The 27,334-nt window shown below is 37.2% G+C and overlaps 1 protein-coding gene across 1 annotated transcript in view; it reads left to right on the forward strand.

Annotated features, from left to right (window-relative positions):
• The first annotated feature begins 1,122 nt into the window (after window positions 1-1,122).
• SLCO1C1 (solute carrier organic anion transporter family member 1C1) overlaps window positions 1,123-27,334 on the forward strand; it is a 62,261-nt gene continuing 36,049 nt past the window's right edge. Inside the window, exons 1-6 of the mRNA XM_077168219.1 lie at window positions 1,123-1,285; window positions 6,882-7,036; window positions 11,498-11,654; window positions 13,324-13,465; window positions 20,437-20,569; window positions 24,510-24,634. Of these exons, the coding sequence (XP_077024334.1) occupies window positions 11,526-11,654; window positions 13,324-13,465; window positions 20,437-20,569; window positions 24,510-24,634 (529 nt within the window). The 5' untranslated portion in view covers window positions 1,123-1,285; window positions 6,882-7,036; window positions 11,498-11,525. The remainder of the gene's footprint in view (window positions 1,286-6,881; window positions 7,037-11,497; window positions 11,655-13,323; window positions 13,466-20,436; window positions 20,570-24,509; window positions 24,635-27,334) is intronic.

Consider the following 27,334-nt stretch of genomic DNA (forward strand, 5'->3'; position numbering starts at 1 on the left):
GGCACAATAGAGGAGTTGTAAAAAAATGATGGAGACCTACAACAGCAGATCTGAAAAAGCAGAAGAAAGGAAATAGTGAATTAGGGGACAGAACATCTGAAATCCTACACACAAAAGAACAGATAGGGAAATGAATGGATAAATATGAGCAGGATCTCAGGAAATTGAATAACAACATGAAATACACAATAAATATATGTGTTATGGGTGCCCAGAAGGAGAAGAGAATGGAAAAGTAGCAGAAAGAATAATGGAGGAAATAATCACTGAAAATTTCTCATCTCTTATGAAACATATAAAATTACAGCTCCAAGAAGTGCGACATGCCCCAAACAGACTAGATCTAAATAGACCAGCTCTAAGACATTCACTAATCACATTGTCAAATGTCAAAGACAAAGAGAATTCTCAAGAGCAAGGAAAAAACAATCTATCACATAAAAGGGAAGCTCAATAAGACTATGTGAAGATTTCTCAGCAGAAACTATGGAGGTGAACAGCTAATGGTAAGATATATTTAAGATTCTGAAAGAACAAAACTGCCAATCAAAACTCTATGCCCAGCATTGAATTAAAAAATGAGGGGGTTTGGGCAGGCAACCATAGCTCAGTGGCTGAGTTCTTGCCTGCCATGACAGAGACCTGGGTTCGACTCCCAGAGCCTGCTCATTTAAAAATATTTTCAGACAGTCACTGAGAGAGTTTGCTACTAAGAGACCACTTCTATAAGAAATACTAAAGAGAAGACACAAAGTAGATAGGAAAAGAAAGTCTATATAAATGTAACACTGTTTGTCTAGACTAAAAGGGACAGAAAAGGCGAGAGAGGTCTGGAGAAGGGTATAGAAATGAAGACTATCAGTAAACGTAAAAAAAGAAAACAAAGAAGGTATGACATATGTACCAGTTTGAAACTGTTGTGTACTCCAGAAAAACCATTTTCTTTAATCCTCATTCAATATTTTTGAGTGGGATCTTTTTGATTAAGTTGTTCCCATGGTGATGTGACCCACCCAATTGTGGGTGGGAACTTTCGATGAGGTGGTTCCCACGGAGATGAGTCTCCACCCATTCAAGGTGGGGTTGCTTACTGGAGTTCTTTAAGAGGAAATCATTTTAGAAAAAGCTTCAGTGTCAACACAGCCAGAGATCTTTGGAGATGCAGAAGGAAAATGCACCCAGGGAAGCTGTTTGAAACAAGAAGCCAAAGACCCCAACTGATACCAGCTATGTGCCTTCCAAGCTGATAGAGGTATTCTGGATCCATCAGCTTTCTTGAGTCAAGGTAATTTCTTTGGGTGCCTTAGTTTAGAAATTTTTATAGCCTTAGAACTATAAACTTGCAACTTAATACATACACTTTTTAAAAACCATTCCATTTCTAGTATATTACATTCTGGCAGCATTTAACAAACCAAAACAGATTTTGGTACCAGAGAAGTGGGGTGCTTCAGTTTGTAAATACTAAACATGTTAGAATGGCTTTTTAAATGGTTAAGGGGAAGATACTGGAAGAGTTGTGAGGAGCTCGATAGAGAAGGTCTAGAATGCTTTGAAGAGACTATTGGTAGAATTGTGGACTCTAAGGATACTTCTGATAAGGCCTTAAACAGAAATGATGCATGTGCTATTTCAAACTGGAAGGAAAGCAATCCTGGTGTTAAAGTGGCAGAGAATTTAGCCAAATTGTGGCCTGACTTTGCATGGAAGTTAGAATTTAAAAGTAGTGAGCCACGGTACTTAGGTGAAGGATTTTGAAATTAAGTGTGGAAAGTGTGATCTGATTTCTCCTTGAAACCATTAAAATATCACAAAGCCTTAAATCATTTCAATAACAATACAAATACAAGTCAGAAACAGTATAAAATCTGATCAGTGTTGGCTACAGGCATGGTCTGTCCTAAGACAAAACTCTCCTCTAGTTGTGGACTTGTAAAACTCAGTATGAGTTATCTGCTGCTAATATACAAAGGGGGAAGAGTCATAGAATATATGTTCCCATTGACATAGGGAGAAATTGGAAGAAGCAAAGATAGCCGAGAACTGAACTCTTGGGTACAAAAAAACCAGAAATTGATGGTCTGGAAAATTCTGGGCTTTGAGAAAGGGAGACCCAGAGACTAGGACCCTACATGAGGATTTAACCAAACTTGGAACCAGTCAGCCATTTCAGAAAAAGTCAGGATTTGAGTTGGAGTTATCCAGGAAGGATTTGTGGAAAGCCCTATCATTTGATAGTTAGGGTTCCTGCAAACTACATAGAGAATCAGCAAGAGTATTGGGGTCTATATAAATGGAACACTGTTTGTCTAGACTAAAAGGGACAGAAAAGGGGCAGATTAAAGGAAAAATGACTTCAAAGGTAGAACCGTGGAAGACAAGGTCTGAAACCAGGGAACCTCAGGCCAGGATTGCTGATCTAACCGTGCATTTGGAGAGGGTGGGTCAGTCCCTAAGGCAGAGGGTGGGCCTTCTGCCTCAATTTTCTGGAAGAGTTTTGGTGCCTCAGACCTCACAGAGGGTAGAGCACATTCCTTGGGGATTGGTGAGAGCCTTGCTGTCACCCATTGTTCTGAGGGGGTTGAGTGTGTGCCCTGGAAATAGCAGAGGGCTTAGATTCTGCCCCTGTGCTTAGAAAGGGTGGAACCAAGAAAAAGGTTGTCTCCTCAATGTCCCCCAAGGTTGCAATACTTACCTCAGCATTTGAAGAGAACAGGGCCACTGCATACGCCCTTGGAAAGGGTGAGACTGCCACTTTCTAAAGCCCCGAGGATGAGTGACTCTCAGAGTTTGAAATCTAATGGAATTTTCCCTGTAGGTTTTCAGAACTGTTTGGGTCTGGTGACCGTGTGTTCCTTCCAATTTCTGCCTAAGGCAACAGAACATGTATTCTATAATGTTCTTTCTTTGTATGCTGGCAGCAGATAACTTGTTCTAAGTTTTACAGGTCCACAGCTAGAGGAGAATTTTGTCCTATGACAGACCATGACTGTAGCTGACTTTTATGAGATTTTGTACTGTTTCTGACTTATATTTGTATTGTTACTGAAATGATTTAAGCCTTTATGATGTTGTAATGGAATGACTATATTTTGTATATGGAAAGAACATGTCTTGTTTTTGGGTTCCATAAGGGGGAATGTACTGGTTTGAAACTGTTATGTACCCCAGAAAGCCATGTTCTTTAATGCTGCATATATTCAAAAACTGCCTCCTCGTATTTGCCTTGACATGCCCTGACATGTCCAAACATCTCTCGATCTTGCAAGCCGTGCTAATCTGACCCTCTGCCTAGCAACTCCTGAGCATATATCACCCCACCTTTTCACCTCCTTTTCATTGGACTATGTACACACCCCCTTAACCAATCCACATACTCCATACTAGCCATCCATCAAAGTTTCCCCGCCTATGTTACCGCCCCTTCACCAACCCTATATATACCCTGTGCTTCCCCCTCTCGGGAGCCTAGCCTGTAAGCCTTGCCAGCCAGCTAGGTTCCGCGAGCTACCCCTGCAATAAACTGCTGCAAATATTCTTTGCTCTCGGTTTATTGTGCTCGCATGCCCTCCAGACCTTCGAGCCCCGTGGTTTCGGCTGACGCCGCTCTCCAGCCAAACCGCATCCAAGGACGAGACCCCAGTGCGGTCGGGCAAGGCAAGCCCCACGCCGCACTTTAATCCTTATTCAATATTGTTGGGTGGGATCTTTCTGATTGTTTCCATGGAGTTGTGACCCACCTAATTATGGGTGGGAGTTTTTGATTAGGTAGGTTTCCATAGAGATGTGTCTCCACCCATTCAAGGGTGGAGTCCTTTAACAGGGAACCATTTTGGAAAAAGCTTAGGAAATGACCGAGCTGAGAGTGTCCCCACAGCGAGAGACATTTGGAGATGTATAAAGAGAACACTCCCTGGGAAGCCATTTGAAGAAACCAGGAGAGGAAGCTGGCAGATGTCACTATGTGCCTTCCCAGCTGAAAGAGAAACCTCAAAACTCATCAGCCCTTTCTCTGGAGTTAAGTTACCCAAAAATTCATCAGCCCTTTCTTTGGAGTTAAGTTATCTTCTCTGGATGCCTTAGTTTGGACATTTCTATGGTCTTAGAACTGCAAACTTGCAACTTAATAAATTCCCTTTTTAAAACCCATTCCATTTCTGGTATACTGCATCTTGGCAGCTTTAGCAAACCAAAACAACATATAAAATCCAAAAGACAAAATGATAGAAGAGAGTACTGCCTTTACAGTAATAACATTAATGGATTAAGATCCCCAATCAAAAGACATAGACTGGCAGAATGGATTAAATCCATTTTGAAATGGATTCAATCTATATGTTGTCTATAAGAGACTCACTTTAGACCCAAGGACAAAAACAGATTGAAAGTGGAAAGTCAGAAAAAGATATTTCATGCAAACAACAATGAGAAAAGAGTGGGGGTAGCTATACTAATATCCAACAAATTAGAATTCAAATGTAAAACAATTAAGAGACAAAGAAGGACACTATGTATTAATAAAAGGCAGGAAAGCAAAAAAGGCAGCTATGCAATGGGAGACAATGTTTGTAAACCACATATCAGATAAGAGTTTAATATCCAGAATATATAAAGAGGTTCTACAACTCAACAACAAAAAGACAAACAACCCAATTAAAAAAAAATGGACAAAAGACATGGACAGACATTTTTCAGAAGAGGAAATACAAATGACTAAAAGGCATATGAAAAGATGCTCAACTTTGCTGGCTATTAGGGAAATGCAAATCAAAACTACAATGAGTTATCATCTCATACCCACTAGAGTGGCCATTATCATAAAAACAGAAAATGACAAGTGCTGGAGAGGATGTGGAGAAAGAGGCACACTTATGCACTGTTTGTGGGAATGCAGAATGGTGCAACCACTCTGGAGGGCAGTTGATGGTTCCTAATGGAAGTTAAGAATAGAGTTGCAATATGATCCAGTAATACCCTTACTGGGCATATATAGGAACTGAAGGCAGGGACACAGACGGACATTTTCACACTGATGTTTATAGCAGCATTAGCCATGATGCCAAGAGATGGAAACAGCCCAAATGCCTATCAACAAATGAGTGATTAAACAAGCTGAGCTATGTACATACAATGGAATATTACACAGCAGTAAGACAGAATAAAATCATGACGCATGTAACACCATGGATGAACCTTGCGGACACTATGTTGAGTGAAAAGGATAAATACTATATAGTCTCACTATTATGACTAACATTGATGGGTGAACTTTGATGGTTATAGTTAAGAACACAGGTTATCAGGAGATAGAATGAGGGTAGAAACCAGACATTTTGTGCTGAAGGAGTACAAGAATGTGCAACAGAACTAATTGTAAAGATTCAGAAATGGACGGCACAATACTCTCTGATTGTAGCATGATAATATAAGTACACTAAATGAAACTAAATGTGAGTATGGTTGAGTGAGAAGGGTTGGGAGCATGAATGACACCAAAAGGAATGAGAAAGGATAAAGTCTGAGATGGTATAACTCAGGAATGCCTATAGCGGACAATGATGGTGATTAAATGTACAAACATAAAATGTTTTTGCGTGAGAGAGAACAAATGAATGTCAACATTGTAAGATGTCGAAAATGGGATGGTATATGGAAAAAATACAATCAATGCAAACTAGGGTCTGTAGGTAACAGTAACATTGTAATATGCTTCCATTAAATGTAACAAAGGCAATCTGCCCAAATTAAATGTCAATTAGTAAGGGATATGGGGAAGGGGTAAAGTATTCTTTGTGGAAGAAAAAGAAATGCTGTCATAGAGATTTTGATGGCGAAGTTATGGCTATGAGATTATATTGGGAACCATTGATGTTTTACGTAGATTGGATTGTATGATGTCTGAAGAAAACTGTTGAAAATGAAGAAAATAATAACTCTGTGAATCTGTGTTTTTTTTTTAATTAAAGTTCTGCTTTGCAGAGGAAGAAGTATGAGAGTCGAGTTAAGCCCTTAGTCCAGTCACAGCCATTTAAGATTATGGTGGCTCTTGGATAATTCTGGTAGCAAATTCATTTATTAGTATAAACCAAATGCAAGCTAATATTGCTTTAAATTCTCTAACATGGTTCTTTTGGAAGAAAAAATTATTAGAATTGTAGAATTTCTCAATGCAAGGAGTCCTCTTTCCTTAGGGTTAGAATTAGGTAGGATAAATGACTGGATGCCGAAAATTGTGGGAATTTTTCTGTTTTTAAACTCATAGAAATTGTGAATATGAGAACCTGATCATTTTTCCTTGAGAATCAACTGTTTCTGGAGCGAGCACTATATAGACTCTTGATCTGGACCATCTGATATGCAATCCCTGCAGATTGTAGAATCCCAATGAGAAAACATCAAGCAGAGATTTCGCACAAGAGCCTTAACAAAAAACAATAAAAAATAAAAATAAAAAAACAGAAGGCTCCCAGTGACCTCCCCAAGGAGCATCTGTCTTAAAAACTTCTTGGAAGGAGAAGGAGGGATCTTTGTTACTAACTTCTATTGCCCCCTCCTGCTCCTGTTCCCTTACCCTCTGCCCCATGCAGAGTTGTGTTTTCTGGGAATCAGCAAGTAAGATCACAAGTGGTCTTTTCTTTTTTTTCACTCTCTCCCATAAAGAAAGCTTTATCACGTGTGGCCTTAAACTTGTAGCAAATTGCAAAGAAATGGCTCAAAAGGCTTCAGCTCTTTCTGTGCCCTGGGAGCTGAGATGCACGTCAGTGGCTTTGCCAGCGTGGGCAATTCCCTGCAGACTGCCCGAGAAAACGGGCCAGGAGGAAGAGGAAAAAGAATAGATTGATCAGGGTGAGACCCTGCTCTTCATCTTTTCTCTCCCCTAGGCTGCTCTGTCTGATTCTTGTCCATCCAGTCTCTGCCTACCTGGAAAACTGCTCATAGAATTCACTTCAGTTTCCTCTTTCAGTCTGAGAACTCTGGTCCAGCCTCTTACTGAGCACTTTCAGAGGAACTGACTGTCTTTGATCTCCACCTCCAGGTAAGGTTTAACTTTCTTCTTTTGTATTTTATGACTATTGCATCAGATTCTCACAGGAGAGAAGTTTATAAACCCTAATGTCTACACTCCTTTGTGTTCATTCCCTAACACTTCTCACTGCAAGATGGGCCCCTTGTTAGGTAGATGGAAATAGGAGAGGAGACTGGTTAAAGAAGCCAGATAAATTCATATCTGGGGTCACATTTTGACTCTGATTCTTCTTTGTTGACTAGCCTTTGACAAGTCACTAACTTCTTTGAACATATCATTTTCTTTAAAATGAGAATTTTAATGCTTAGCTTGTGGGGGTTGTTTTGACAATAATACAGGACACAAATCACCTGGCTTATAAATAGTACTTATTAAATTCACATCTGTCACAAATAATTGTTTGAATTGTGGGATCAGCTTTCTAAGCAACACATGCTCCTTCTTAGGAAGTACCATAAGGCTATTTTTAGACTATGGGAAGGGAGGTTATCCTGATGTTCAGGGGGAAGCTAGTACAGAAATGTTCATGAGAGGCAACTATAAGAGAAGAGAGGAATGGGAACAGCCTTTATGGCTGCCTCTGGGCTGCATTTGAAGGCCGACTGCTGGATAGTGTCTCTGCCAATGGATCGCAGCACAGAGGCAAGGACTGCTGAGAGATCCAGCTACAACCTTCCTAAGCCACTTGGGCACTTTGAAAGACTGAATGATATATTACCTAGATAATCCATGTGAGCAGAGGATTTGATTTCCTAAAACTAAAATGAAGAAAACGTTGCTTGGCCTACTTTTCTTTGGCCTCCAGGGTAAGTTATCCTCCAACCCAAAGGTACTCCATGAAAACGTTGCTTCTGAGTCTTTTCCTGGAGGATTCTATTCAAATGGTGGGAGAACAATTAAGGATTTGCCAGATGCAAATCTCTCTAAATAACTCTGTCTGCTCCAGCTCTAATTCTGCAATGGCAAATGAGAGAGAGAGCCTGCATGCCCCAATGATCTTTCCATTCATGCCATTGAGCTGCTTTCCCGTGTTTTTGTGGGGAATGGAAAGTTTGATGTTCATAAAATGTGGTCTCCATGGAACATTATGCTTTCAGTAAAATTGTGCGGTGTCGATATTTTAAGCTGGATATCGTTTTCTCCTAACACAACCTCAATTAGAATAACTACAGTTCTCTTGTTTTTGTTACCATATCTAGATTATAGAGTGATTTAGTGTAAATCCTCCAAATAAAATGACTTAATGGTTTTAGTGTCTCAGTTTTGTATATTGTTTTCAAAGTGATTTTTTTCTCTTTAGCATAAGTAATTCTAAAAGAAACCCTTTGAATCTTTTAAAGACAGATTTAGTATAAATGAGCATATTTTATAATTAAGCGATTTGCATTTCCTGGTCATTGGCTTTAACATTATGACTGAAAGTAAATGATATGATATCTGATCCCCTATAAATGTAGGCTAATTTGAATTACATAGCTTAATTCTTGGAAGAAGATTGCATTTTAGACTTTATATAATTCATTTGTATTTTAAAATGCTTCGTGTTTGGTGATGTCAAGTTTTTTGATGTAAGAAACATGTTCATTGTAGAAAAATTAGAAAATTCAGATATACAAAACATTTAAAAAATATCGCCTGCAGTGTTGCCAACTGGGAAAAAAATCATTGTTAACCTTTTGCTTATAAACTATCAGAAGCTTTTGTTTCTATGCATATATGAGTGTGAATATATATGTTTCATTTATAAAATAGGATATTATATATACAGTTTTGTAGCATGTATTTTTTTAATCCCATTACCTTTTATTTAAGGCGGCTATCCCCTGAAGGCTTTTGTGTTTGTGACTCTACAATAAAGTAGCTAAAAGGTACCTCTTTCTAACCTCATTAATTCGACCGGGGGAATGCCCTATGACATCATACTGCATAAGTATGTATTTACTCTTGTTTTTTATTTTGGTAACATATAAAACACAAAATATTCATTTTAACCACTTTCATTTCTACATTTCAGTAATATTATTTACATTCACAATAGTATGCTACCAATACCACCTTCCATTACAAAACATTTTCATCACTCCAAACAGAAGCTCTGCACCCATTAAGCTCTGACTCCCTGCCCCCCCCACCACCCCCTAGTAACCTGGAATATGTAGCATGTACTTTTAAAATCAACTCTGCAATAATCACACATCTAAATAACAGTATTTTCCTCTTTACACTAATCTTTAATGGCTTCAAATTTTCATTACCTAGATATACCACACTTTGTTGGACATTTAGGTCATTTAGTTGTTTTAATTATATGCAGCAGGTTATTAAAGAAACCTATTTAGCATTGAATAAATAATATTTCCTCAAACCCCCTTTCCTTGTTCTTAGAAAAACATTGTTCTGGAAAAGTAGCTTTAGGGATTCTATGGATATATGAAAATGGCTGTTGGTACCAGATGATAAAGAAGGATGCCTATATCCTTAGTTTGCTAGAATTTGTTTTTTAGATATCTGGAATGAATGTTGAATTCTATCACCTAATGATTTTGCATGTACTGAGGTTTTCTTATTTCTCTCTTTAAATGCTTAGTGTAATGATTTAGGTTAATAAAGTTCCTAATGTTAATCAGTTGTTGCATTTTTAAAATATATTCTAATTTAGCATATTAATTGATTAATTTGGATTTGCTAATATTTTAATCAGGATTTTAGCATCTATAGGTTGGTCAAAAGTTTTCCTTTTTGTGCCATCGTCATGAAAATTTATGAAGATAATTCTAGCTCTGTCAAATGAATGAAGTTATGCTGTTTCTACTATCTGCTATCTTTCCTTGAAGGATATGCCTTAATAGAGCCCTTCTGTTCTATCATCTGCCTTAGTACATACTTAGGGAATAGTTTTAGAGTATTTTTTTTGACTTGGCTATTTTTCTCCTCTGATTTGCATGAATACAAGCATAATATTTGCTAGACAGTAATCCATTTTGCCAAGATTTTAAAGTTATTTCGGAATTTTCTGCATAATTGTCCTATTTCATGGTCTTAAACATCTCTATTTCTTTCTTCTTAATATTATATTCTTGGTTCTTTATCTTTTCCTCTTGATTAATATCATCAGCCCTTTGTTTTATTTAACCATGTTTGTTGTATAGATTTTTCTATTTCACTCATTTTTCTCTCCTTTTGAAAAATGTCTATTTTAAAATGCAAGTTATATATATTTACAAAGTCAAATAGTTTACAAGGCTAAAAAAAAAATCAATCCAAAAACTCCCCCCTCCACTTTTTCTCAATGTATTTTCCAAATCCTTGAGAATCCACTTTTAAACAGTTTAGACTTTTCTGATATTTACCTCTATATTTCAAAATAAGCTGTTTATACAACTATTTCCTGATTCTTTCAGTCTGAGATTTTATCTATAAATTCAAACTAGGAAGGATGAGGTTTAGTAAACACAGAGCAACATGTACTTCCTTGTGTAAAATCAGGATGGTATGTCCATATGTAGAATAAGCCTAAATTTCCACCACAGTATATGCAAATTTTACTCTTAATGTTATTTCTTTAGTTAATATAATAAGGCTAGAAAGATCTATTAGCATACACTTGTATCATCTGATATCTATTAGGGTGATAAAGAATATACCTTCACTTAGATTAGTTTATCAGGCAGGCATTGAAGTATGCAGAGTCCTAAAGAAGTGGGGAGTAGGATATATAAATATTGACATAAGCAAGGAGAAAATAGGGACAGAATATTGGCTACTGTCCAGGCTTAGTAGGGAGAGATGGGTGAGGGGAGGGTGGGAAACAAACATGGGAAGGAATGCCATCTTTTTTACATTTAGGCAGGTGACAGACTGTAGTTCTGCCTGAATTAAATCTAAGCTTGAGGCTCACATCATGTTACTGTCTTATTTATCAAACTAAAATGACACACAAACTGGCCTGCTTCTTTTTCACATTATTTTAAGCCTTACTTGGGTCTCCAGACCTATAGAAATCATGAGGTGCCTATAGATATATATGCTGGGTTTCAACCCCTTTTATCCATTCTGCTAAGAAGATAGATTTAAAGGCTTAATTCTAATGAATCACTATTCAGATGGTTGAATTCCTCATCTTCCTTTCCTGCTTGCTTCTAGTAGGAAAGCTGGCAAGACCACAAAGTTAGCAAAATTCTGCCTCGTTATTCATTCCAAAGGCAACATTTAAATGTATTCTTTGCCATAATAAGGCTTAAACTGGAGGGCTTGGAAAGAATGCTAGCTACAGAGTCCCAATAGCAGGACTAATTAATCAAATATCCTGGCAGATTTTAATTGAAAAATTTTGCCAATTTACTGTGGTAACAAAAGTTAGCTTCCTTTCAAGATCACATCTATAGAGTTGTGGTCTAGAGCGAAATAAAATATTTGAGGAATTTTGTGGATTAAAATGAATTTTTTTTTAACTTTAAAAATCTATTTTAGCAGGTCAGAGTCAAGGAACATTTTCATAATGGAAACTTCATCCAAAGAAAATATCCAGTTATTCTGCAAAAATTCAGTGCAACCTGTTGAAAGGCCTTCCTTTAAAACAGAATATGCCTCATCAGAGGAAAAACAAACTTGCTGTGGCAAACTCAAGGTAAAATAACAAAGAATAAGTTGGAAAGTTCTTGGCTCTCTATCCAGATAATGTAGCTAGAAGTGAAAATTTTAAATTCTTTTTAAAAAGTGATCTTAGGCATGATTTTTTAAAACCACACTACCAAGCAGTGAAAACAAGCTCTGTCAGATCATGTAAATTAAATTACCAGATATTGCTTTCCTGGGCTTATTTTCATGCCCCTTCTGAACAGAAAGGAGAAAGAAAGAAGAAACTAATATTTATTGAACACTTACTATGTACTAGATACTGTGCAAAGCACAGTTACGTATGAAATAACTGCATTATGCCAATTTTATAAATGATAAATTTGAGTTTCATTTTGTTTAGTTTCCTAGATACTAAAGCAAACATAATGCAATGGGTTGGCTCAAACAATAGGAATTTATTGGTTTGCAGTTTTGAGGCTAGGAGAAGGCCAAAATCAATGTGTCAATAAGACAATGCTTTCTCTGAGAAGACTATAGTACTATGGAGCTGGTGGCCAGAGATCCTGGGCTCTTGGCTTTTCTATCACATGGCAATATAGATGGTGGCTTCTCTTGTCTTCTCTTCTCTTCTGGGTTCTGTTGACTTTCAGCTTCGGGCTGCTTCCTCTGTGGCTTTTTCTCTCCATTTGGCTTCACTCTGTTTATAAAGGACTCCAGTAATCCAGATTAAATCCCAACCTGATTCATTTGAACCACACTTTAAATGAAGTAAGAAAGATCTTCCCTTGAAGCAATCTTATTTACAATGGGTTTTTACCCACAAGAACAGATTAAATTAAAGCACATGTTTGTCTCTGGGTTACATAGCTCCAAGCCACCACAATTTTTTCACAGTGATAGGGTTGCTTTTTTAATTCTCTGTGTGCCTTCAAGCTCCTGTTCATTGTTGTTGTTGTTGTTTGCATGGGCAGGCACTGGGAATCAAACCCGGGTCTCCAACAGGGTAGGAGAGAACTCTGCCTGCTAAGCCACCATGGCCCGCCCTCCTGTTCATTCTTTACACCAAACATTGACTCAACAATAATTATATGCTTATTCATATAAATGCTAGGCTGCTATGGGTCACAAAAGACAAAAGCAAAAGCCAGGTATCAAAGACATGTTTTGCATTGAATAAGAATTTGAATTTAACTTTAACTTGAAAACAACTTCAGCATGAGGAAGAGTAGTTCTTTTTCATTCTATTAAGTTCCCTGCTGGTGCATACCTTATCCCTGTGAAACACATAACCACAAGTGTTGAACTGTTATGAGATGTTGAGTATGGGACTTGTGGTTGTCATTAGCTTTATTTTCTTACTATGAATGGCTCCTTCCTCTCTTTGCCTACCATCCACTGCATTTCCTTTACAAAGCAAAACTTCTTTCAATGTGCTCTTGTGGGAGGGAAGGGGTATTGGAGGGGAGAAAAAAAAGTCAGCAGACATTGAATGAAAATTTGTTATTTCCATGAAAATGTGAACTTTTGGAGGTTTTTATGAGCATGCAGGTAAAGGGAAACTTACAAAAGGTTTGAATTGAATCTTCAATAATGAAAAGCTTGATGCTATATATTAACTTTTTTGTATATTAACTTGTAATGCTACTTGTCAGTTTACTTAGTAAGTCTCCAATGGTATTTCCAGCTAATGTCTAAGTTTGTCCTGTCATCTTTTCCAGATGTTCCTTGGTGCGTTGTCTTTTGTTTACTTTGCCAAAGCATTGACAGAAGGCTACCTGAAAAGCACCATCACTCAGATAGAGAGAAGATTTGATATCTCTTCTTCATTGGTGGGAGTGATTGATGGCAGTTTTGAAATTGGTAGGTATTGCGTATGTCTGATTTTATTTTTTAAGTTCAAGGTTTTCTAGGCATGGCTAAATGATATCCTCATAGCATTCTGTACGCTGCTGTAATCCAACCCTATCTAGAAAATTTTTTATATGGACAGAATTTTCCATGACCTTATGCTACAGTAGAGGCAGTTTATCCTCTCAGGGCAAACAAGGATAAGTTTCTGCCCCAGGTGTTCACTAGTGCATGACATGCAATCCGACATCTCTATCAGAGTGAGAGATTTTCCTGGAGGAGAAGGTTAGATGCTGATGGGTATTTTTAGTTAAAAGTGTGGATGAAGTGTCTTTACAGAAGTGTGATATATCCTGGGCACCCTTTGATTCAATTTTATAAATTTGGAAAGCTCCAATTAGGGGCTACAAAAATTTATTGCAATGGCTTAAGAAATCAAACAATAAAAGAAATTTTCTGGCCATTACCCTCAAGAGAAGAGAAAATGGATTTTATTAACAAGAACACTAAATCAGAGCAGGGAATACAATTTCTACTCCTAATTTTGTGTTTGGTTCATAATCAACTATAAATTCCCTCTTGGAACTTGAAAAGGCCAAGTGATTTTAGTTATTGTTTTGGAAGTACTTTAGAGAATCTACTACCAGTTAGTCTGCCTCCTAAATTGATAAACTGAGGGGCACAAAATAGTACCCTCTGTTTGCTTACTGCCTGTCAGAACTCAAAAATATGCCATATATTTTTTTATTAATTTTTTTAAATATAACAACAAACACAAACATTCTTGACATATGATCATTTCATTCTACATATATAATCAGTAATTCACAATATCATCACATGGTTGCATATTCATCATCATGATCATTTCTTAGGACATTTGCACCAATTCAGATAAAGAAATAAAAAGACAACAGAAAAAATTCATACATACCATACCCTTTACCCCTCCCTTTCACTCATCACTAGCGTTTCAATCTACTAAATTTATTTTAACATTTGTTTCCGCTATTATTTATTTTTATTCTGCATGTTTTACTCACCTGTTGATAAGGCAGATAAAAGGAGCATCAGATACAAGGTTTTCACAATCACACAGTCACATTGTGAAAGCTATATCATTATACAATCATCTTCAAGAAACATGGCTACTGGAACACAGCTCTACATTCTCAGGCAGTTCCCTCCAGCCTCTCCATTACATCTTGACTAACAAGGTGATATCTATTTAATGCGTAAGAATAACCTCCAGGATAACCTCCCAACTCTATTTGGAATCTCTCAGCCATTGACTCTTTATTTTGTCTCATTTCACTCTTCCCCCTTTTGGTCCAGAAGTTTTTCTCAATCCTTTGATGCTGAGTCCCAGCTCACTCTAGGATTTCTGTCCCACGTTGCTGGGAAGGTTCACACCCCTGGGAGTCCTATCCCATGTAGAGAGGGTTAGGGCAGTGAGTTTGCTTGTTGTGTTGACTGGAGAGAGAGGCCACATCTGAGCAACAAAAGAGGTTCTCTTGGGAGTGACTCTTAGGCCTAATTTTAAGTAGGCTTGACCTATCCTTTGTGGGGTTAAGTTTCATATGAACAAACCCCAAGATTGGGGGCTCAGCCTATTGCTTTGGTTTTCCCCACTGCTTGTGAGAATATCAAGAATTCTCCACTTGGGGAAGTTGAATTTTACCCTTTTCTCCCCATTCCCCCAAGGATACTTTGCAAATACTTTTTTACTTGCTGTTCAAATCACTCTGGGATTTATTGGGCCATCACTCTGGACAAACTTACAAAATCTTATGCCCTACTCAAGGTCATATATTTTTATATTTAATATGAAATCTCTAACTGCTCCAGTTCCAGCTTCACCTAATGAACTTTCAGAAGAGTGAAGGGATATTTGTTAACTGCTCATAAATTTTATTAGTTCATATTGTGTATCTCCATTCATACTCTGATTATCACAGAAAGAATCAAGAGTATGAAAGAGTGACCATTTCTCTTTGGGCTCTGACTTCCCAAATTCATCTTTCATCATCCTACCAGAATGAACTTTCTAAATTTCATGCTCAGCAAACGTAAATGTATATACAAAAATGGGACATCTTGTCAAAATGCAGATGCTGATTTTGTAAGTGGGGGAATAAGATTCTGTGTATCTAATGAGCTCCCAGGTGGTGATGATTCTAGTAGTCAATGGATACCAGTATGTATAGCAAGGTTCTGAAACACTTTATCACTTTACTCCTGTTCTAGTTTGCTAGCTGCAAGAATGCAACACACCAGAGACAGATTGGCTTTTAATAAAAGGGGATTTATTTTGTTGGTTCTTCAGAGGAAAGGCAGCTTACTTTCCACTGAGGTTCTTTCTTACGTGGAAGGCACAAGGTGGTCTCTGCTGGTCTTCTCTCCAGGCCCCTGGGTTCCAACAACTTTCCCCGGGGTGACTTCTTTCTGCATCTCCAAAGGCCTGGGCTGAGCTGCCAGTGCTGAGATGAGGAATGCTGAGCTGCTTAGGCTGTGCTACATTGTGTTCTCTCATTTAAGCACCAGCCAATTAAGTCAGACCTCACTCATTGCAGCAGACACGCCTCCTAGCTGACTGCAGATGTAATTGGCAACAGATGAGGTTCATGCACCATTGGCTTATGTCCTCAGCAACAAGACTAGGTATGCTCAACTGGCCAAGTTGACAACTGAATCTAACTAACACAACTCCCCTCCTTAACCTCCTTAGATAGACCTGGATAGTTGATTTATTTCATTGTGCCTGCCCTACCTAAAGCTCTAATTGATGGGGAGCCATGGAGAGTTAAGGTAAGGGCAACACACTGCATTGTGAGAGTAAATATGTACAAAGAGGCAACAAGTATAGATACAAAGAATAGAAGAGTTGTATGGAAAGAAACATATATGAGAAAAGTGATGCAATTCCAGAGGGAGGAGAAAGAAGCTAAATTTAATAGAGTACTAACTTTTATGGGAAGTGAGAAGACCCTGAGTCCAAATTAATATTATGATCCCTTTGGACCATTCTAAGGATAGAAATTATTTTGGGGGTCAGATGCTTTAAAATGACTGAAGTGCTCCTACTTCCAATCCGGATGTTTATCTGAAACATCACAGGCTTGCTCTAGTTATTTGCAATACACAGATTTCCAGACACCTGGATTTACTGACCATGAGGTTTAATTTACTTCTCTTGCCTCTTTTCACATTCCCTCCATCTATAATTCGTTACTTATTCCTACCCTCCATCAACATCTGTAAATTCTATTTTGCTGGCAAGTTTCCTTTCTCTTTTGACATCTCCTGTCATCATTGTGTAATGCCCACACTCTACAGACTCAGCCTGTCCCCTAAGTAAAGTATTTCTTGATAATAAAGACTTTTTCCAACAACTTATAGAAAGTCACCGAGAAAGTAAAATGTTTTCTATATCATTATGCCCTAACATTTTCTAGATAATAATACTTTGTTTCGAATATTTCTCTATGGATTTTCTTCTAAATATGTAAAAGTTTTGCTTTACACATTCAGGTAATTTATGCCATGGGAGGTAGGTGATGTCTTTATATTATTATAAACTGTTGCTCCATCACCATATATTGAATACATACCTAGTACAGTTATTTGTAATGCCTTCTGTCTTAGTTTGCCATGGCTGCCATGACAAATTCCACACAATGGTTTGATTTAAACAATGAGAATTTATTGTCTTGTGGTTGTAGAGGGTAGAAGTCCAAAATCAAGGCTTCAACAGACCATGTTTTCTCCTCAAGTTTGTAGCCTTCTGCTGCTGGCTTACCACATTCCTCAGGGTTCTTTGGCTTGCATCTCTGCCTCTGTCACATCGCTTCTCCTTCTGTTCAGTTGTCTGTGTCTTTGTCTTAATTTCTTCATGTTATAAGATTTCCTCTACTTAAGCCATATGAATAACGACCAACCATTATTCAATTTTGCCTTATTTAAATACATTTGCATTTAAAATATCTTTGTAGATCCTATTCACATCCCCTTAACTAATAATAGTGTCCTCACAGGTCCTATATCCAAATGAGTTCATGCCCACAGGAACATGGTTTAAGGCTTGAACATGCCTTTTGTGGGGGTACATAATTCAATCCCCAACAGCTTCTCTAGCATATATTAACATGTAAGTTAGATCTGTTCCACGAATCTATTTCTCCCAGACTTCAGAAAAGATTGTCTTAATTGATTAAAATTTTATAATTAGTTCTGCTATTAGGACAATCTCCAACTTTCTCCTTAAAGTTTTCTTGGTTATTCTTGGATAAGTTCCCTGAAAAATCCTTTTAGTATGTGATTGAAATTGCATAGGATTTGTGGGTCAGATCAGATAGCTAACATTTTATCATAGTGAGTCTTCCCTTCCATTAATATGACCTATCTTCCCATTTAGTCAGACCTTTTTTATATCCTCTAATAATTATTTATAGTTTTGTCTGTAATTTTATTGTCTATCTTTTCTTGGATCTATTCCTACATATATAAAAATTTGGTTGCTATATTGAAAATAATTTTTGTTGCATATTCTTCCTGCTAATCCCTGGAATATAGGAAATATGTTGATTTCTAAATGTTACCTGTATCCAACAGCCTTGTCTACTATCTATTAATTTTAATAGGTTGTTTGTAGATACTTTAAGTTTTTCTGCATGGATAATTTTGTGGTCTGAAATGGAAGACAGTTTTGTATTTTCTTTGTAATTACTGGCTCTCGTTTTTTGTTTTTGCTTTATTGCATTAACCTCAGTACAATGTTGATAGAACGTGTCAGTGGGCATCCTTTTCTTGTTTCTGACCTTGATGGAAATGATCCGAAAATTTCACCATTAAGCAATATTTTGCTGTGTGGTTTTGATAGATACACTAGTGTTAAAGAAGATCCGCCTCCACAGCGTGTTCAGATTTTTCCTCTTATCATAAATGACTGGTTAATTATATTGAATGATTTTTCTATATTTATTAAGATAACCATGAAATTTTTCTTCTCCTAGTTGTTAATAGAGTAATTTCATTATGTGAAATTTTTTGATGATACTCTTACAGTTCCAGAAAAAAACTGTACATCATGAAGATCTGTTTATTTTATATACTGCTCTGTCAGTTTGCTGTAAAATTTAGGATTTTTACATCTATCTTCCTAATTAAACTTGATGTCTAATTGGCTGTTCTGGCATTGTCCTTGACCAAATTTGTTTTCAAGGATATATCAATCTTATAAGATATATCGATGAGTTAGACAGCTTTTTTCCTGTTCTGTTATCTAAAGTAGATTGGAAGGAGGGAACATGAGAGGGAAAGAGAGTGAGAGTATCTGTTACTTGAATGTTTGGTAAAACTTATTTGTAAAACTCTCTGTACCTGTTGTCTTTTTCAGAGTGTAATAATGGTAGGTGGGGGAGGAAATTTTGTTATCCAGTTTGATTATTTTAAAAGACTATTTTTCCAGAATTTATTTTCCAAATAAATCTCCTGAGGACTCAGGAAGAATACTAAGTAAAGGAAGCAAAACAGTTTTCTAGATATCACAGAGGCTAAAATGGTATCATCCCATATTTGTAACACCCACTCTTGGAACACAGAAACCACCACATGAACACAAGTCCTTTATTGTGGAGGTGTTGTTTGGGGTGGGGTAAGGAGGAGAGGTGGTATTTCATATAAATTGAAAGTCAGCTTGCATTTTAGTTGATTGAATTGTGAGACATTATCACAATTGTAGAGATAATTATCAATATAATGTGATACAGATTTCTTCTACTAAATATTTGTCAGTGGGAAATCTCAGATGTAATTAAGGTTTTCTTAATTTGAAAATTAAAAAGAACTTAATTCTTCCTGGAGCCATAAAGCCTTGAGGTAACTGTGCAAACTACTTCTCACTATCATTATGACTGCAGTCAAGGCTATAAAAATGACTGCTCTTCCTGAAATTGACTAAAGCTGGCAATTTAACTAAACAGTAGTAAATTAAATGATTGCTTACAGATGTCAGGAAATGCACTCTTGCTAGAAAATCGAAAACATCAGGAGAACTTCAAAGCAAGGCCACCCATCAGCCATCACAATCAATTGCTAAGGAATTGCTAAATTCTTACTCAGTCTAGCACTGCACTCCTTAAAAGCTAAATACCCCAAATGAAAATGGCTGAAATTTTAAAGCCCCTTGAAATTGAAGGCCTTAAACAATGATTATAAAAGCATATTCCAGGAACCATCTCCACCAAATCACCTGAGCTAGTATTAGAAATGCAGATTTCTTGGCCTGGCCCCAGATCCATGGAATCAGAAACTGTTGGGAGTTGTCAAAAATCTGCATTTTTAACAAGTTGCCATTTTCCCTACCGTCCCCTTCCAGTAATTTTTATGCACATCAATTCATGGGCTTGAGAACATCTGCCCTAAAGCATGCTTACTCAGTTACCGCTGTCATCAGCTAAAAGGAAACTATTGCATGCTTCACTAGAGACATTTCAGAAAGGCATAATTCCTACCTTCAAAAAACAGGTTCTTTAGTTATTTTTTATAAAAGAGATTGGGGAATATATTTTATTTATTGTAGGTATACAGGTATATGGTGCTGTTATATAATTAATGTATTCCTGAAGATTTCTAGGTAATTTTTGAGTCTTATCTTTCTGTTAAAAGTATGAAAATAAGCTTGTAAACTGACATTTGTGTAAATGTTAGTTCTATAATTTGATTTCATTTAAGCGAGTGCAGTTGTGTTTTATTTTGTTCATAGGGAATATTAGCTAATGAGAGAATATAGATAGTATTTTTCAAGAGCAGTTTGGAAATTTCTATAGAAGTTTTAATAGAAAACTTGATGAATGAAGAAGCAGAAACAAAGTAAACATGCTAGTTATTTGTTCATTTAGTTATATTAATTTAGTTTTATAATTATGCCAATGACCTTTTTCTAGGTTCTCTCATTTATGAGTGGTTTATTCTTTCCTACAAAGGGAACTTCTTAATTATCACCTTTGTTAGCTACTTTGGAGCCAGACTTCACAGACCGAAATTAATTGGAGCAGGATGCCTAATTATGGGAGTCGGAACCTTGCTTATTGCAATGCCTCAGTTCTTCATGGAACAGTAAGTCCATGCAATCATCTTTTTCCTGCCTCAGCTAACAACTGCATTTTTCCTTTTTTTATTCTTTACAATTTATTAGTTACAATTAATTATTTAAATTTAAGGAAATAACCCTTGACTTAGTAATTGCATGCCTTATTTTTATTATGTCCTCTTTAGGCAAAATTTCCAAGTACTTTTAGAATTTTACTTGCAACTTAATTGCCTGTAAAAAAAAAAAATTGTTGATATAATACTATGTGTTCTAATTTGCTAGCTGCCAGAATGCAACACACCAGAGATGGATTGGCTTTTAATAAAAGGGGATTTATTTTGTTAGTTCTTCAGAGGAAAGGCAGCTAACTTTCATCTGAGGTTCTTTCTTATGTGGGAAGGCTCAGGATAATCTCTGCTGGCCTTTTCTCCAGGCCTCTGGGTTCCAACAACTTTCCCGGGGTGATTCCTTTCTGCATCTCCAAAGACCTGGGCTGAGCTGCAAGTGCTGAGATGAGGTATGCCGAGCTGCTTGGGCTGTGCTACGTTGTGCTCTCTCATATAAGCACCAGCCAATTAAGTCAAACGTCATTCGTTGCAGCAGACACGCCTCCTAGCTGACTGCAGATGTAATGAGCAACAGATGAGGCTCAGGTACCATTGGCTCATGTCTGCAGCAACAGAACTAGGTGCCTTCACCTGGCCAAGTTGACAACTGAATCTAACTACCACACTATGTAAGGGTGCAAGGGTAGTTCAAAGGGGTGCAAAGGTAGTTCAGTGGTAGAATTCTCACCTGCCATGCGGGAGACCCGAGTTTGATTCCTGGCCCACGCACTTCCCAAAACAAACAAGCAAATAAAACAAAAACAAACAAACAAAAATTCAACAAATGGTGCTGCAGAAACGGGATGCTCACATGGAAAGAGAATGAAATGTGACCCCACCATATGGCAAAGGAAAAAAAAAAGACTAAATATTACTGTGTGGCAAGAATTGTGCTGATTTCAACAAGATTCAAAGAAATTTTGTACGAAACCTGTTTTGGTTCAAAGATTTTAAATCAGCTATGGAGGCTAAATAAATAAAAAGAAATGAATATATTATATGATAAATGGGTATCAAATAAGTACAGCAATATTAGTATTAAATGCCATATTATGGTACACTAGGCTGGCAGATAATTGCTTCAGGGATGTATTAGCAACTCAAATAATTATTCAGTGTCCAAAAATTACCTTATAGACCCTTCTTAATAGAACAGGAGAGTCAGTATCCTCAATGCCTAAAGTCTATTTTTTGGTACTTTTGCAAGAGCTTTAGTTACATAAAACTTTAGTAGTTCCAAATGTTTTCACCTTTGTTATGTAAACCCATTACACAGCTCTTCTGACTTCTCAACCAGTGTCCTTTATATGCATCCATGCTACATCCCTTCTCTGTGGTTACTAGTATCATACACCTACCGCAAACTGGGAGATACAAAGAGATTTCAAAGCAAGAAAATATTTTAGAAAATTATGTATCAAGTGATAATTTGATTCTTGCCCACGTCAGATGGTTGCATAATAGTATGTTAGAACTGGAGAGACTTACAAATGATTTAGTCTAAAATTTTTCTTGGATTCCTGGATCCCTCATATCAGGGTAGTCAGATTTTTATTTCCATGGCCAGTCCAGAAAGGTTGTGTCCAGAATTTTCCTAGTGGAAGCTTTCCTATCCTTTAGGATGGTTTCCCCGGCCTCTTATTTTCAACAGAGGGAGGCATCTGTGGCTTTAGGACTTCTGCCTGTTCTTTGGACACCTCTCTGGCCTCCTTTCCACAGGGCAGACACTTCTTTGTATCACTGAGTTTCCACAGAGCTGTTATTTGGGGCCAGTGGGTGAAGGAGAAGGCTGAGGAAGTATGTCTCCACTGCACCTCACCCTTGTTTGATCCATAGCTATACCACTGTTAACTGTGCTAGTCATTGAGCCTATATGTAACAGTTGACTTGGGGGAATAAAAAGAGTTCCACTACTAAAATAAATTTGAATATTTGATAGTGGTTTCAGAGGAAACATCAACCTTTAACTCACACTGTGCTGTGAATTACTGACTTTTCTTGTTATCTTGGGCATGTTATTTAACCTTTTGGGGCTTGGTTCCTGCATCTTAAAATAGCCATAAAAAATAATACCTTGCTCATAAATTTGTTGCAAATATTAAATGAGGTAACACAGGTAAAATGCTATCAAAGATTTCTAACATAATTAGTAGCTGTATCATTATTGTTGCATGCTGTAATCAGTCCTCTTTAGCTAACTAATCCAACTAATTTTAATCAATGAGAAGCAATGGTTTTATCATAAAGGCTTTGCATTCAGATTACAAACTTTAAGTTAATGACAAATGTAAAATATTAATATAAGAAAAATCAGAGGGAGAACTGTCCTTAAGAGAGAGGCAACACACAGCCAGGCTAGTGCTAGCAAAGGATACTCAAAACTCAGGTTTACATCTACCACCTCCTTTTATATGTTGGAGGATATAATTATCCATTAATTTACTTAATGTCTGCCCCTTGCCTGGTAATGTGCCAGGTAATGGGGCTACTTCAGTGAAACACACACACACACACCTATCCATAATTTTTTCCCCCATGAAATTTGAGGGATTATTGCAACTGCAGAGTATTACAACTTCTTTTCAAACTTCCACAGCGTTAGTCGCTTAGGTAGACTTCCAAAATGGAATTTTTGTTCCCCCAAAACTACTTTATTCTATCTCCTTTGATGTCCAACAGAACCTAATAATAATCATGGATATCCATACTGAGGGCCTATCCCAACAGTCTGTGTTCAGGTTTCTTACATGTGTTAGCTCATGTGATTCATGCATTTAGCAAGTATGCATTGATCATTGTTCTAGGCGCTGGAGATAAAGTAGTGCACAAAACAGAAAAAAAGTTATCATTAATCCCATGATAAATAATGATATGGTATGTCAGATGATTATAAGTACTATGGAGAAAAATGGACTAGTGAAGATGCATAACTATGTGTGTGGGGTTGCAATTTAAAGTAATGCCGTTAAGGAAGGGTTCATTGAGAGGGTGGCATTAGGGAAAGAACCTGAAGGAGATAAAGGAGAAAGTCAGGCAATGTCTGGTCTGGGAAAGAGGGCTTCCAGGCTAAAGGAACAATGACCACTAGTTCCTGCACAGGAGGCAGGCAGCCTGGCAGGTGGATGGACAGCACAGAGGTCCATGTGGCTAAAGTGAAATAAGCAAGGAGAAAGTGTAAGGGATAAAATCTGCGAAGTAAAGGGGAGTGAGAGAAGATGAGGAGTTTCCTCTCAAACTTTGATGGACATTTAAATCAGCTGGAACCTGGTAAAATGCAGATTTGGATTCATTAGCTCTGAAGTGAGCCCTGGGATTCTACAGATGCAGCTCGTCTGCAGACCACCCTTGGAGTAGTGAGATTGCAAAGAATTACAAGGACCTCTAAAAGAGGTGGGAGGCCAGTGGAGGGTTTTGAGCACAGTGAAGTGGTCTGACCTGTGTATTTTAAAGAGTCACACAGACTATTGCTTATAAAATTGACCATGGTGGGTCAAGCTTAGAAGAAGGGGGACCAACTGATGAATTAGGGTGAGTAATTATTTTATATTAAAATGAGCATCTATAAATAATCTTACTTTTATTTTCTTTCACTTCACTAGATAATTGATCTGTCAGTTGTGGTGTAAAACCTGTGAACCAGATCTTCTGGCTACTGCTTCAGCAAACTTTGTGATTAAATTCTGGTTTGGTTTTGTTTCCAATTCAGAGATAGCCAAACAGACACCATAATGGATTATGCAGCATCCATATAATATTTTTAGTCAATGACACTGTGTCATTGACACTGTGTTAGAGAAAACTTTCTTTTTATACATGAAGTCAATGACACTGTGTTAAAGAAAACTTTCTTTTTATACAGGTACAAATATGAGAGGTATTCTCCTTATTCTAATTCCACTGTCAGTATCTCTCCATGTGTCCTGGAATCAAACCATCAATTACCAGTTACAGTCATGGAAAAATCACAACCCCAAATAAATAAGGGTAAGATGATATAGTTTTTACTTTCTTGGACAAGTAAAATTTTGGACAAAAAAATCTATATGATTTTTGCTCTGACAAGTTTTACTACTTAAATTAAAATGCTATTACAGTGTTGTTCTAGTTTGCTAGCTGTGGGAATGCAATGGACCAGAAACAGAATGGCTTTTACAAAGGGGAGTTTAATAAGTTGCTAGTTTACAGTTCTAAGGCTGAGAAAATGTTCCAGTTAAAACAAGTCCATAGAAATGTTCAATCTAAGGCATCCAAGCAAAGATACCTTGGTTCAAGAAGGCCGATGAAGTTCAGGGTTTCTCTCTCAAGTTTGGAAAGGCAGGTGGCAAACACAGCGTCATCTACTAGCTTTCTCTCCTGGCTTCCTGTTTCATGAAGCTCCCCAGGAGGCATTTTCCTTCTTCATCTCCAAAGGTTGCTGGCTGGTGGACACTCTCCTTTCGTGGCTATGTCATTCTCTACTCTCTTAGAATCTCCAGTTTTCTCCAAAATATTTCCTCTTTTATAGGATTCCCATAAACTAATCAAGACCCACCCGAATGGGTGGAGACACATCTCTACCTAATCCAGTTTAACAACCACTCTTGATTGAGTCACATCTCCAGGGAGATGATCTAATTATAGATTCAAACATACAGTTCTGAATAGGGGTTAGAAGAAACAGCTGGATTTATAAAATGCGATTAGGATTAAAACATGGCTTTTCTAGGGTACATACATCCTTTCAAACCAGCACAAGTGCTAAAAAAAAAATTCCCAGTGCATAAAGCAATATATGATAAAATCCTAAGAATAAATACAGACAACATGTAATCAAGGAGGAGACAGATATAAATGTCAGTACAGCTAGTTTGGAAATATTTAAGCCTTTAATGTAAAAAAGAAAATCATGGTGTTTAGACGCAGGGAATTAAAAATGTTTCTTGTAAAGGGGCAATGTATCAGGTGGGTACAGAGCATCATAGTCACAATTTGATTCTCCTCTTTCCTTTAGGTTGGGTCCACTCCCTAAAATCCTACTCCTTGGGCATAGTGTAAAAGGGCTTTTTTAAAAGGTGATGATGGGGTAAATACAGGACCGTCTTTCCCATTCTCTTTAGTGTAGCATCTCTTTGATACAGAAGTGGCAGTCTTAGAAAAATGGAAATAATTATATTCTCCATAACAAGCTGGGGTTCAGGGGATTTTGCCAGAATATCTTGGGTTATATATGGCTGACGCATATCATATAGCAAGGCTATGTCAGAGTCAGTCTTCAGAGCATGGGATTCATCTTGTTTGTACCATTGTAGACATGGGAACCCTGTTAGGAGCTAACCACAAGGATGCTTAGCTATACTGTGCAGCCATTTCATCTTTGAGGACATACTACCTACCCTGGGCTCTAACTTGGCCAATATGGCACCGATTCTCCTAGGTTGTAGAGTCCAGAAATCTATCTAAGGTGTTTACCATGTCTCCAGGACTCTGTACAGGTGGGAGAAACAAAGCCCCTCTCCCCACAGCCCTTCAGCATCAACATCCCCTCCCTCTTAATTTCACTCCCTACTTCCAGTTTAGGGAATTAATATCTAATATAGGCAATATGGAGGCTTTTCTTTTTTAATACTTTCTATTCATCCAAATCTTTGAACTAATCCATAAAACCTTTGCATTTCCCTAATAACCTCATTTATGCTTTCTGTTAAGATGGCCTTTCTCTGGGCAATGAATATGAATGACTTGGATGTTTGAATGAAGAGAAGGACCAAAGGATTAAAAGAAATAAGAAAATATGTGTGTGGGAAGGGATGAAGGAGGAAGTAGGGGATATAAAAATATAAGTTTTATCCTTTTCTGCTATATAAATGGCAAGAAGAAAAGCATTCTAGAAGAGATCATGAAAGATGGTAATAGATATATTCTGTAGAACAAAATATAAATCAGTGAACTAGAGAAAAAGTCTCATTTGTAGGAATGTAACAGATAGTAAATTTAATTTAGGCCCAGGTAAAGGAGAAAGGAACTGAGCTAAAGAGTTCAGACTTTCATCTATATGCACTATATAGTCATTTAAGATATATTGTTTTGTTTTGAATATCAAGGAAGAAACATGATATAAATGACAATACAACTAGTTAAAAAATATTTAAGCTTTTAATGCAAAAAAGAGACTCATAGTGTTTAGAGGCAGGGAATTAAAAATGTTGGGGCAATGTATCAGGTAGGTACCGAATATCATACTCACAATCCGATTATTCCCTTTCCTTTAGGTTGGGTCCACCCCTGAAATCTTTCTCCTTGGGCATAGTGGAAAAAGGGCTTTTTTCTAAAGATGATGGTAGGGGTAAACACAGGACTCCTCTCAAAAATGCTATTTCCCTCACAGTCCTCTAGAGCAATTCTGTTCGATAGAAATTTCTGTGATGATGGACATATCTGTGCCATCCAATATGGCAACTGTATTGGACTACTGAGGAATTGAAATGTGGTCAATGTAGCTGGCAACTGGATTTTTAATTCCTTTTAATAGTCATATATGGTTAGTGGTTACGATATTGGACAGCATAGATATACACTGTTTTTACTTACCTACCTCAAATTCTCATTTATCAACAAGCTCCTCAGAATCACATAAACATTAGGGCTGAAATTGATATTAGAGCCAATTTTAAGCAAAGGAATTTTATATCATAATTTTAGGAGAGG

The sequence above is a fragment of the Tamandua tetradactyla genome, chromosome 7, assembly GCF_023851605.1.
Source record: "Tamandua tetradactyla isolate mTamTet1 chromosome 7, mTamTet1.pri, whole genome shotgun sequence".
NCBI lineage: Eukaryota > Metazoa > Chordata > Mammalia > Pilosa > Myrmecophagidae > Tamandua > Tamandua tetradactyla.